The sequence below is a fragment of the Fonsecaea multimorphosa genome (assembly GCF_000836435.1).
Source record: "Fonsecaea multimorphosa CBS 102226 unplaced genomic scaffold supercont1.59, whole genome shotgun sequence".
Lineage (NCBI taxonomy): Eukaryota > Fungi > Ascomycota > Eurotiomycetes > Chaetothyriales > Herpotrichiellaceae > Fonsecaea > Fonsecaea multimorphosa.
In genome coordinates, this window is record NW_015971693.1 from 642 (window position 1) to 12,339 (window position 11,698).

General features: G+C 52.8%; 4 protein-coding genes across 4 annotated transcripts; 3 read left to right on the forward strand and 1 right to left on the reverse strand.

The window, feature by feature from the left end:
• Positions 1-269: 269 nt before the first annotated feature.
• On the reverse strand, positions 270-778 carry Z520_12400 (uncharacterized protein; the record flags this gene model as incomplete). Its single annotated transcript, XM_016782886.1, has 2 exons — positions 270-625; positions 700-778. 2 exons carry the CDS (start codon positions 776-778, stop codon positions 270-272), a joined length of 435 nt encoding a protein of 144 aa, XP_016626011.1.
• A 963-nt stretch (positions 779-1,741) lies between these two features.
• Z520_12401 (uncharacterized protein) lies at positions 1,742-2,624 on the forward strand (the record flags this gene model as incomplete). The annotated part of the gene is made up of 2 exons (XM_016782887.1): positions 1,742-2,226; positions 2,282-2,624. The coding sequence occupies 2 exons, from the start codon at positions 1,742-1,744 to the stop codon at positions 2,622-2,624; spliced, it is 828 nt and encodes a 275-aa protein (XP_016626012.1).
• Positions 2,625-2,930: 306 nt separating this feature from the next.
• Z520_12402 (uncharacterized protein) lies at positions 2,931-5,172 on the forward strand (the record flags this gene model as incomplete). Its single annotated transcript, XM_016782888.1, has 7 exons — positions 2,931-3,009; positions 3,058-3,658; positions 3,714-4,011; positions 4,159-4,219; positions 4,635-4,780; positions 4,897-5,013; positions 5,107-5,172. The coding sequence occupies 7 exons, from the start codon at positions 2,931-2,933 to the stop codon at positions 5,170-5,172; spliced, it is 1,368 nt and encodes a 455-aa protein (XP_016626013.1).
• Positions 5,173-9,129: 3,957 nt separating this feature from the next.
• Positions 9,130-10,647, forward strand: Z520_12403 (uncharacterized protein; the record flags this gene model as incomplete). The annotated part of the gene is made up of 1 exon (XM_016782889.1): positions 9,130-10,647. The coding sequence occupies one exon, from the start codon at positions 9,130-9,132 to the stop codon at positions 10,645-10,647; it is 1,518 nt and encodes a 505-aa protein (XP_016626014.1).
• Between the last annotated feature and the right edge of the window lie 1,051 nt (positions 10,648-11,698).

The following is an 11,698-nucleotide window of genomic DNA, read 5'->3' on the forward strand; positions in this document are numbered from 1 at the left end:
GTGCGTCGTGTCTCTTAACACTTTCTCTCAGACGTCGACCCAAGCCACGCTTCATTCGAGATCCTCTGCCACCCAGAAGCTCCACAAACCCTCGGGGGAAATCAGAAAGGCAAATAATGATAAAAAGGGGCGCGACACGGGATCGAAAGCTCCACCGGTTTTCTATACACAGGAAGCGGCCTTCTTTGATAAAAATCTTTGCAAAAAATCCATCGCTCAAGAGAATCCCGAATTCGCTTATTTACTCGCCTTCTCGCCTTCTCGCCGTTTCAAGCAAACATGCTGGCTCCCGCACTATCCACCGCCTCGATCTCCTCTTCCGACCAGGCCTTCCGGCGGAATCGGGCTGGCAGCTCGTCTCTGTCGAAGAATTCTCCCTGCTTGGGCTTGACCGACCCCAGTGCTCTTCCTGGCGAGCCTCCGATGGCACCGTAGGACATTGCCGAGCCCGAAGAAGCTGCGGCAGTATATGAGGATGACGGCACACCGCCGCCGCCGCCGTTGTTGCCGCCGCTGCCTCGTAGGGGACCGTGCTGTTGGGCTTTGGAGCGGTAGGTCGCGAAGCTCTCGGGGAGGCTGTGCGTGGGCGAGGCCGGGTGGGCGTGAGGAGTGTGGTCTACTGATTCTGCGGGGGGGGGAAGATGAGTGAGTTAGTAGGGTAGCATCAAGTGCTATCGGGGGGATAGGGAGAGAATGTACTGGGTGGTGAGCGTTTTCCAATGAATTTTATGAGGGGGGTGCGCTGGTGCGCAGCGCGGAGGATCAGGGAGGGGCGCATCGTGGGTTTGTGGTCGTAGAGCTCAGATGTCGAGACTCTGCGCGTTGACGAGGTGTTCCAGAGCTGTAGACAAATGTCCTATCTATCCTCGGCCGTATGACACAGTTGGTTCTGTTTCAACCTGCGAGGGCTGGACAGGGGCTCTTCTTTCAATGCTTCCTCAAATCCGGGGCTGGAATTTCTTGTATGCGGGCCCTTTTGCGCGCGGCCGAGCTCGGACAAAAGGCAAATAGCGCAGTAGGAAAGGTGAGGGCTGCTCTTTTTGTCTGTGGGGGGATAACAAGATACAAGGATTTATATATTAGAGGAGTAAACAAGTCGAGGTAATCTCGCGCTTGTCGAAAGAAGAACTGCTTGGTGGTTTAGAAATCGAGGCCCAGGGCTAGCTCAGTGCTCGGGAGCTTGCGAAGCTCGAAAATGTTCCACGTTTATCGGAGAAAGGCGTGAAAAGGCGTGAAAGGGCGTGTCTGAGGGCAACGGAGGGCGGCGGGCGTCGGGCGTCGGCCAGCTTCATGATCATTTTGCCGGTTCGGGAACAAACTTTTTCCACGTAATAATATCGTGCATACGAGTCTCTCTGGTCCGGCCACTTCAGTACAGAGCGTCTGAAGTGTACCTAGGTACCGATGGTTGATAGACTCGTGCCTCTGGGTGACACTTCTTGACTCTCTCTTGTTCAATGATGTGTCCTTCTTGAATCACCGCCAAGGCTGATGCTCTGTGCAGCCAGATTCCTCCCGTCAAACTCGAGAACATGTCCGCTCATTCCCCAGCAACAATACATCAACAACCAATTCTCAGATGATGTGTCTCCTGACAGACCCCAATTGCCACGACGAGCCACGTCTCCCCAAGCACGACATACCGGCAGATCGAATCAAAACCATCCCCCACCAAGTAATCAACACCTTCAACCCCTCCAGTACCTCGGATATCAGGAACTCCTGAATCCCGATCGCCGCCATGCACGAGTTTGCTCTCTACGGTCAAGTGCGAAAGGATGACCACCATCGGATGCTCCAGCAATTGGCCGGATTTGCACGTATGCAACCCCAGGATGCCAAAGAGATCCACCTGGTCTTCAAGGCGCGCCAGCCTGCTGGGGTCGACCTCGTCCAGTCTATTGGTGCGTCTCATCTCGCCAGTCAGCAGCAGCAGGATATGCAGCGTGTTAAGAACATGCTCAATGCTGGGCTCTACTATGTTCAACTAGTTGGAGAGGTGCTGCCGCCAGAGAAACAGGCTGGAGGAGTTGCAGAGGCCGGCGGCGACGTGACTATGGCAAATGGCAATGGTGGCCAAGGGGGGGAAAAGCAAAGCGTGACGTGGACGTTTGAATTCAAGGACACTCCGGACGCGGGCAAGCAGGCAGTGAGCTCAAGATTGATCTCCCGGACGCCCATGGAGGATGGCAACTTTGTCCAATTTCTTGATCATTTCGGCTACGAGTATGACCTCTCTGCCCTTTTCAAAGGCAGGATTCACGACTAACGAAAGTTACAGCTATGTCTCGCGCTACATGGTCGTTGGGTCAAGGTTCTATGACCATGACACCACTCTTTTCCTACACAAGGTCCTACGACTGCCCCAAGTAGCTGCAGACGAAGCCATATCCGACAAATCATTCTTACCCAACTTGGACGATCTCCCCGAGCTGGATGGCTCTGGTGGCTATATCCTCCAGGCATCCATTGATGTGGTGGATGGAAACAACCCAGAGCTCAAGGAGCGAGCAACCCGGCAATTATTGGCCATCAAGGAAGCGTTGAGGCAGGCAGTCGATCTGTCACCGGGCGATAGATTGGCACTGGACACGCGGCTGCCTGTCAGTTCACGTAGGACTTGAACTCACAGAAATATTAGAGAGCAAACTTGTCGCCCGTGGTGGCAGCCTTGCAGACGCGGACTCAGGCTCGTACACGTGACGTGAATAAATGGATAAATGACGTCTTTTCAAACGCGTATGTCGCGTCGATTTTATTCTGGATTCTCACCTTTCACCCCAAGCACAGAAAGTGAGTGATATTGTCAACCAGCCGATTCCAGACTTCCGTTCACGCTGAATCTGGCTTCTCGTTCATGGCTGGCTCCATTGAGTCGCCGTTGCCGTCCCCCTCTCCTTGACACAAATATCCTGAGGCGGTCCTACACAATGAAACGATCAGCCCCTACGCCGGCTGGTTCTGTCTCTCCACCGCTCATCAAACGCAAAATTGAATCGGCTACTACCAGTATGCTGGGAAATGTCGTACCACTGTAAAATGCTGACCCGTGTCTAGGCAAGGCTGTGGCCAGTTTCTTCAAGCCAGCCTCACAAAAAGAACCGGAGAAGCTCATATGGCGGACCGTTGACCACAGTCTCATCATCGGCCGCTACGATGTGCCCCAGAAACCGACCCAACCACGCACACTTCCTGTCAAAATTGCGGCTTTCGATCTGGACGATACCCTCGTGGCTCCCAATACCGGGAACAAATGGGCGAGATCTGCCGTGAGCTGGAAATGGTGGGACCCATCAATCCCTGGCCGGTTGAAATCTCTTCATGATGATGGCTATCTCGTCGTCATTCTCAGCAACCAGTCAGCAATCAGCTTGAAGGATAATTCCAAGACGCTGAAAAAGGACATGGCTAGCCTTGCAAACTTCAAAAATCAGGCCAGTTCAATTCTGAAACAGCTCGACTTGCCAATCAGTATCTACGCCGCAACAGGCCAGGACCGATACCGCAAGCCTCGAGTCGGTATGTGGGAGGAGATGTTGGAAGACTACGATCTCCAGGCCGAGGGCGCTGTGGACATGGCAAACTCGTTCTATGTGGGTGATGCTGCCGGAAGAGAAAAGACCGACAAGAGACGAAAGGATCATGCAACGTCGGACAGGTACTCGCTACTAAAGTCATGACATTGGTAGATACTATGCTCACGCTGCCATCAGGGATCTTGCGGCGAACATCGGCATCAAGTTTTTCACACCAGAAGAATTCTTTCTCGGCGAGACCACTGAACCCTATGAGCATGTCTTTAACCCGTCAAAGCTTCTTGAACCGGCAAAGCCTTCTGATTCTACAATGAATGGCGCAGGGGAGAACACGGTATCCGCACCGTTCACGAAGAACAGCCCCCACGAGTTGGTGATTTTTTGTGGCTCACCCGGCGCTGGCAAAAGCACTTTCTATTGGAACGTTCTCCAACCCCTTGGCTATGAGAGAGTCAATCAAGATATCCTCAAAACGGTAAGTCCCAAGAATTTTACCTGACTAGCACTTTCTGTGCCAGCATTTTCTGCATGCAGTGACACGAAACCGTACCGTGCCAGCCCCTACTTATGTGGCCGTCAAGGAAAGATTGTTTTACGCTGAGACATTGCTATTTCCGTACAGCGCGAGAAATGCATCAAGAAGGCAAAGGAGCTCTTGGAGGCAGGGCTATCCGTGGCAGTTGGTACGTTTAATTCTCCTGTTGCTCGAGGTGTTGGCTTGCTCAACCTCCCCCTTTTCCCCTCTACAGTGACACCCTTGTCATTTGCTGGACAGGGACAAAATGACATGTCATGCTGCAATGCCGTGCATATGGCTGTCTCCATGAGATGTCACTCCTGTACAACCCTATCCAGCGTCTCTTGTTACCCTTGTCCCACCACCCGTCATAGACCTTCCCCAGATTCCGTCGTAACCACAATGCCTCGATCATCCTGTGACAATATCCACTCTTTACATCATGCGCCAAATTATCATCTGGCCTGACTCTCTCCTTCCGCTCTTCCCCGCCTCACGCCTCCATCTTGTCAACCTCTTCCTTTGGGTTCCACCGCATCGCGCTATTCTCGTACTTACTGACACTCATGATGGAATGACAGACAACACAAACGCAGACATTGAAACCCGGGCGTACTGGGTAAAAGTCGCCCGTGAATTTAATGTCCCTATCCGCTGTGTCCGCTTCACAGCCTCGACTCGCCTTGCAGAGCATAACGATGCTGTGAGGGCAATGAATCCAAATACGGTGTGTTCCGCTTCTTGCGTCAGACTTGATGCTTTTGTTGGGCTTCGAGATGTCCATCCCACAATTTGTCTACATCAAGTACAAAGCGCTGACGGCTTCCTCGTGCTCATACACAGATGAATCCTGAAAAGCGGACCCAACTTCCTGGTATCGCGTTTCGGTCCTTTATTCAGAGATTCCAAGAACCCAGTCTCGAAGAGGGCTTCGAAGATATCTATAAGGTCGACTTTGAGGTAGGTTCTCCGAAATGTTGTGCTCGTGCTACCTCCCTCTTTCCACTCCTCCAGCAAGGCTATCGCTTCTCACTGACACGACGGGATTTGTAGTTTAAGGGGACTGAGGAACAGAAAAAGCTTTGGTCAAGATACTGGGTGTCAAAGTTTTCGACTTGATCAAAGCAGTGCAGCATAACACGAGTTTTGCTGCTCACCCGCAACTTCGCCAGCTCCAGCGACTGGCATCTTGGACAGCACACGTACATCGACCTGTGAAAGAGCTGGTCTTGGGTCCCACCGTGATATCAATGAACATGGGTAAAGGCATGGGTCATCACAAGAGGTGAGGATCTCAACTCTGCGGTTCTAGCTTACATTATCCGGCTTGCTCCCATCCCCGCAGCGACAGCCAGGAGGACCAAGATATTGCTACGTCTCACGTCAAGCATTCATACGAATCATGATATCCAATGCAAAGTCACGTGGAGACGGAAAATGCTGGTGTTATTCTTGTGGCATGCGATGACTTTGCAGGTGAGATGGTGCTTAATCGAATACACATTTGCGCAACAGATGGCCACGATCCAGTATGCTTCCAAGACAGAGAAGCAAATACCTCATTTAGCGGCACACCCTGGACTCAAGGATTTCCTACCTGGGGGAACATGGCAGCAGGGCATCAATCCCAGAGATTCGATAGCGGATGTTCGCCACACTACCTTGAAAGACTGCGTTGGCAATGGGAGTTCAAGACTGCTCACAAGCACCGATGCGTGAAAGTTACGGCGACATTACCTACAACAATCAAATGGCCTATCAATCGTAGGCGGAAAGGGGGACATTGGGCTGCGATATCATTGGCCCCTTATCGCCATCATTGCCTTTTGAGGTCACGACGGTGTATCAATAATATTTGGTGGCACGGTTGTGAGTACTGCATCCATGTTGTGACTGTTGTTGACCACAGTTCTTTGTGGCCTGTTCCCCTACCCTTCGCCGACAATTGATCCATACACATTGCCGCAAAGTCACTGGCACACCTTTGAATCGATATTGTTCACATGGAGGCCTCTATCGAAAAAGCGACGGTGGTGTAAGGAAGCTTCCGACACAAGGAAGGATTGCAACCGCACGACCTCCAGAAATCCCACCAAAGGAGAATCCCCATATGGGCCTGTGGAAACTTCTCGCAATTTTCGGACATGGTTCCCAAAGTCGCTATTTGCTTTACCGGGCGCTCCCCGGTCAGAGATCCCCGTCAACATGCACTGTGGAGATCGAACAGACTTTTTCCGCCGAGGACTATTGATTGCGGCTTTCCCCAACCATTGCGACATCCCTGCACTTTGGGAACTGTGGTCTTGTCTCGGGAGGTTTTCAAAGGCGTTGTGGCTGAAACGTTCAGGCAGGGGATTCGAGATATACCTCCGAAGCTACAGCTGTGGATGCCTCGTGAATAGGGGACTAGAAGGATGTTGACATTACGCATCTTTCGACAGGAGCTGGAAAAGTCGCTCTGTTACTGTCTAGTCCTTGAAGCGCTCTAGCGAGCCTGTAGATAGAGTCACTGCACTTTCAGATTGGAAGTTGACCAGCTTCCCAAATCTCCCATCCCTGCATGCTGAAAATCCATGCTGAGTCTACACTGTTGCTCGTGCGGATACATTCTCCATTCTTTGCAGGGGGCAATGATGCCATTCGGACAAATTAACGATAAGCGTCGATGACGGTGGAGTCGATAAAGGCCATGAGCTAAAGATGGAGAGGAAGGACAACACGAGGTGGCATTGAAAGGGCCACTTGCTGGATAACCCTGACAAGCAGCTGATTCGCTGCTCAGCAAGTAGCGCCGCAGGTTTGGCGTGAGAGGAGCTGCCGTTCGCTTCGATGGCCTTTCCTGCTTCCTCGCGAACATGGTGTGCCACGAGCCCCCAGGTAGTTAGTCGTACCGGTAGTGCTCTCGAAGAAGAGGAGGGGGCTCTAAGTCACTTGCATTTCCCACATCACCACACTTCGCATACGGTCCAGAGAGAGGGATTCTATAACGAAAAAAAATATCCAATGGGCGAGACCTAGTCCGGCATGGTCCGAGAGAGGACAGAGGACTGTGGTATTTGAGGGGTGGCCGCTGAGGTCCACGGACCAGAAAGTGTTGGGTCTCGTCGCATGCAAAATTCTGCGAGATGGAGAAGCGGGCCAGGGAATGAATCACTTCAATGCATGCATCGATAATGACGAAGGTAGGTAGCTACCTAGCTACCTACCTGCCTGATGGGAATATGACCCTGGCAAGTGCCTGGCCTCTCACTGCTGGGTGACTGCTACTGTGCCGGCAGATTTGTCCGCCTGGGTATATCTGATACCGTTCCTGCATCTCCCTTGGCAGTTCCTTGCAGAATTAGCTAGACAGCGAGGGTGCTAGCCTCCAGGACGGGCGGAAGCATGAAGGCGGCACGGGTGAAGGCACAAGCGCCATCTCACAAGTCTGGTATGGCATGGGTGGTGGGTGGGTGGTGGGTGGGTGCCATGGGCTTGCATGGGCTAGACAGCTGCAATTAACAGCGGCTCCGGACTTTCAAAATCTTGTGTCTTTTACTGCTGTTGTGGGACACACGCCACCAAGCTGCAATCCGCCCACTAGGATTGCTTGCTCATGGCTGGCTCATTGCTGGCTCATTGCTGTAGGGGAAGCCGGACAAGACAACGCAATGCGATAACCCGGTCGTTGTACCTGCAAAAGCCAGCTGAGCCATCACATCTCTTGCAGTAGCTTTCCTTTGCATCTAGGTATAGTCCAGAGAGCAGGTCGTGGGCGACGAGAGCCGACCGCAAACAAGGGCGGACAAGCCACAAAAACCTCACCCTCAACGCCCTTTGCTAGTTTGCAGGCCACATCCCCGTGTGTCTAGATAACACCACCAACTACGCTACAAGCTCACACAAAAAGCTCAGACATGTCGCAGCAGAAGCCAGCAACGCCCGCAAAACCAGCTCCTTTCTCAACCTGCTCCGTCTTCTCTTGCACTCCAAACGGTCCTCCATTAAACCTCAGTTTCCCCTTCCGAACCCGCGCCTCTTACCTCGGTCAGTTATAAATGGATAGCCCTGGAAAAAGAGACCAGAGCGCCGCCGTGAATTGAGTGTGTGGGTGAGTCTAAGATCCGAACACTAGAATGGTAGCGGAGGGGAGCAGCGAGTTTTGTTTGGCGCACCACGTTCTGTCTCTTCACCCGCTGTCGTCGGTGGCGCCCGTGCTGGTTCTTGTGGCGAGGCCGTGATTCGAGCCCATGCAATTGTTACCCTCCGGTGGCTGTTGGTGGCTTTCCTATCCTAGGCCCGGGGACCGGTAGACGGGCTTGACGGGTTGACGCGGGGGCTTCTTATCCCAGGCGGGCCTGCGCCGTTGGTTGCTGTTGGCCAGTTGAAGTGGCTGCCACCCAGCTGCTGTTGGGCTTGCAAAGTCTCTTAGCCCAGGCCGAAAGTTACAGGCGAGCCAGGGTCCCAGGCACCCACAGGGTCAGACCCTTGCCCATGTCCCTGGCCAAGCCCCAAGCGACCAGCGCTCAGCGAAGGATTGGCTACAAGCGACGCTACAGGGTATCGGCCCAACTGCTGCCACAGCCAACGAGCCCAGGGCCATGGCACACAACTTTTCCCTCTGTCCACTCACGCCTCTTCCCTCACCTTCGACTTGTCAACATCCCTCTGCCCTATTCACTACTTCTCCTTCTGTGTGTACACATGGCACTCGACTGATGGAACATTCGCAGACAGGCAGAGCGTCCTTCCCTCAGCCTCGACCAGTCGATCTGAGTCTGGCCTGAAAGCAGTCGCCGTTGATTGACCCAGGATTCACCACCACAACCACCAGCAAAAGCTGCGAACTGCCCTGCTTTTCCACACCTTTGCCAGTCGGTGTTTACCTCACCACCAAGCGAGCAAGACACTCTCGTCCACTCCCCAATTCACTTGAGACCACCGTCACCAGCCCATCATGCACGCAGCTGTCCGACTCTGACGTGACCCAGACCAGCCTCAGTCCTCTTCGATTCTATTTCCTCTCTTTCCCCAACACTCGTTCGACTAATTCAATTCGACTCTAAGAATAATATCACGCTTCTACTGTACCTCACCATGGAACATACCACTCTATATCCTTTCGACACGCTGCCTCCCGCCACTCGCTCTTCCGCCTCTTCGGTCGACACATCCTCACCCACCGTCTCCATGTTCTCCAAAGGCCATTCTTCCCGAGGTTCCAACTCCTCGGCTGCATCCTCTCCTGTCCCTCGCGAATCTCTCGACATGTTCGGAGGCGCCAAGCGGTTGGAAGATGTCACCGAGGAGCCTCAGGAAAGAGACGAGTCTGACGGTTACACGTTGGTCAACGACGGCACATGTGACTGGAGTGACTATGACAAGGCTTTCTCAAGTGATTACGGCCACGCTTCACCTCCCACCTCCCCGATACAGCCCGACTGGATCTTGGCGGCGCCCAATGACTCTTCAGCCAGCCCCCAGCCTTATCACACGCCGCGTCGCAGATCGACAGAATCGCCCTCTTCAGTACAAGGTCACCGCTTCAGCAGCAAATTTGGGTCAATATCGCGACGGTGGAGGAATAGATCGGCCGCTGGACCTCAGCTCTCAATCGTCACGCACATGAGCGCTTCCGCTTCTCGCTCAGGGTCCCTAAGCTCTTCGCAGATCTGCAGTCCGGCTCTGAGTGCCGTCTCCAGGCATGAAAGTGGCCTTCCGTCGTCCTCAGTCGTGTTGGCGACGAACGAGACTACCTTTGACGCAGATGTGAGACCAATAAACATTGAACAGAAGACGTCACAAGAACACCTCGCCGAGTCGGTACAAGCTACCACACCTCTGTTACCACCCATGTTCTCCGAGTACTTCGGCAGAGAAGAGCCTGTCCATTCTCCTCTTCAATCACCAGCTATTGCACCTACACCCGCCGTTGTGAGCTCACGACCATCGTTCGATGCGCCATTGTCATGCATGCCGTCCCCTCCGTTGTCGACGAAACCTTCGATGGTTTCCATGCACTCGAGATCCCGCGCAAACACGATGAACAATTCCCCCTTTGGCGAAATTCCCCCGTTGCAGCTTCTAGAAGACCCTTCTGATCCTTGGGCTGTTCGCCTGGGTCATGCCAACTACACCATACACCCTGAGCCCTACACACCTGAGACCCTGGACTTGGATTCTTATACCGAGTTCCGCAAGAATTGGGATCAAGCCCGAACACACTATGCTAAGCACATAACGAGGACCGCCGAGCATTACGGGTCGACTTCCAAAGTCTACAAGCTGACCGAGGAGAAGTGGGCGTCGATTGACGACACCTGGAAGCGGCAACACGACCTTATGAGGACCACCCTGGCCCCGCTTCTGGCTCGCCTAAGCGGTGATTCAGAGACGCAGGGCTCCACCACGTCGAGTTCTGTGCTCGAAAAACCTCTTACCAGAGTGGCTGTGCCTGTCATCGACGACAAGAGTGGCAAATTTCCCAAGCTCGGTGATGGCGAGATTGTCGGACCAATGTCTGTCGCTCCCCCTCGCGACGAAATAGGGAGTCCACCCGTCTCACCACACAAACGGAATCTCCTGAGAGTCCTTTCTGACGTCTTTCGCCACTGATATGTACAAATCCTCTACGATCCTTGCCACTTGTACACAAGCCCTCCTCGCCACACTGTACACATTTCATTTCGGGTTATACAGAACCATTTGTCTACCATTATCATGGCTGGCGTTATCGAGACAGAGACCCACAGAGAGGAAGGGCATGACCGCAAGGTCTTGAACGAAGAAAAAACCAGGGAGCGATCCCTTGTCACCAACACCTGCTATGTCTCCTTCCCTGGTACCAACAGCAGCCATATTAGCCAATTTGTTATCCATTGCTTTACGATGACCACGATTAAAAGTCTAACGCTCCTTCCACAACATTATCCTCATCCAGCAAATGATATTCCAGATGATGACGACTTGCAGCCTTCAGCACAGCGAAGCGACCCCTTTTTTTGCCACCGTTTATGTTTTGACTGCTTTTCGGCACGTGGTCGGACCTCGAAAGGGGGTGAGGAAAATTCAAATTCCGGGTTCATCGAGGGGTTTTCCAATGATATGGGGCATGGATGGTTGGATGCAAGTAGAGAGAAAGATTCTCCTACACATGGCGGCTTTCATACATCGCTACACGGACGTGTGACCCTCGCGAGAGACTCGCGAGAGAGGAAAACACGATAGACAAGCAGATACTGACGATGTATGCTAGCGCAGTCGGACTGCCATTTTTCTACTACAGTGATGATAGATGTGGAGCTGAGAACTTGAGGGGGGCTAGGGGTATAGCCAGAACGAAGCTTCGAAGGAAGGTCAAAGTTAGAAGACATAGACGTGCAGAGATACTACTGGGTAGAAGAAAATGGCAGAATTTGAAAAAAAAACCATGAATAGAAAAGTGAAGAAATGAAGAATTAATTATTCTTCGTTTCCATCTTCTTGCACATGCGTAAGGTTAGTTTGTCATCATGGCATGATGTCCCCGCCCTTGTGTACTGTAGTGGCCTCTCCCTTGGATGATGAGATGCTAGCGCGAAGGGAACTATCTGACCATTGGGGGCCAGTGGGTCAGGTAATTAGCTCGTGCTGCTTGTCCGCCAAATTTCAAAGGGGGGGGGGGGGG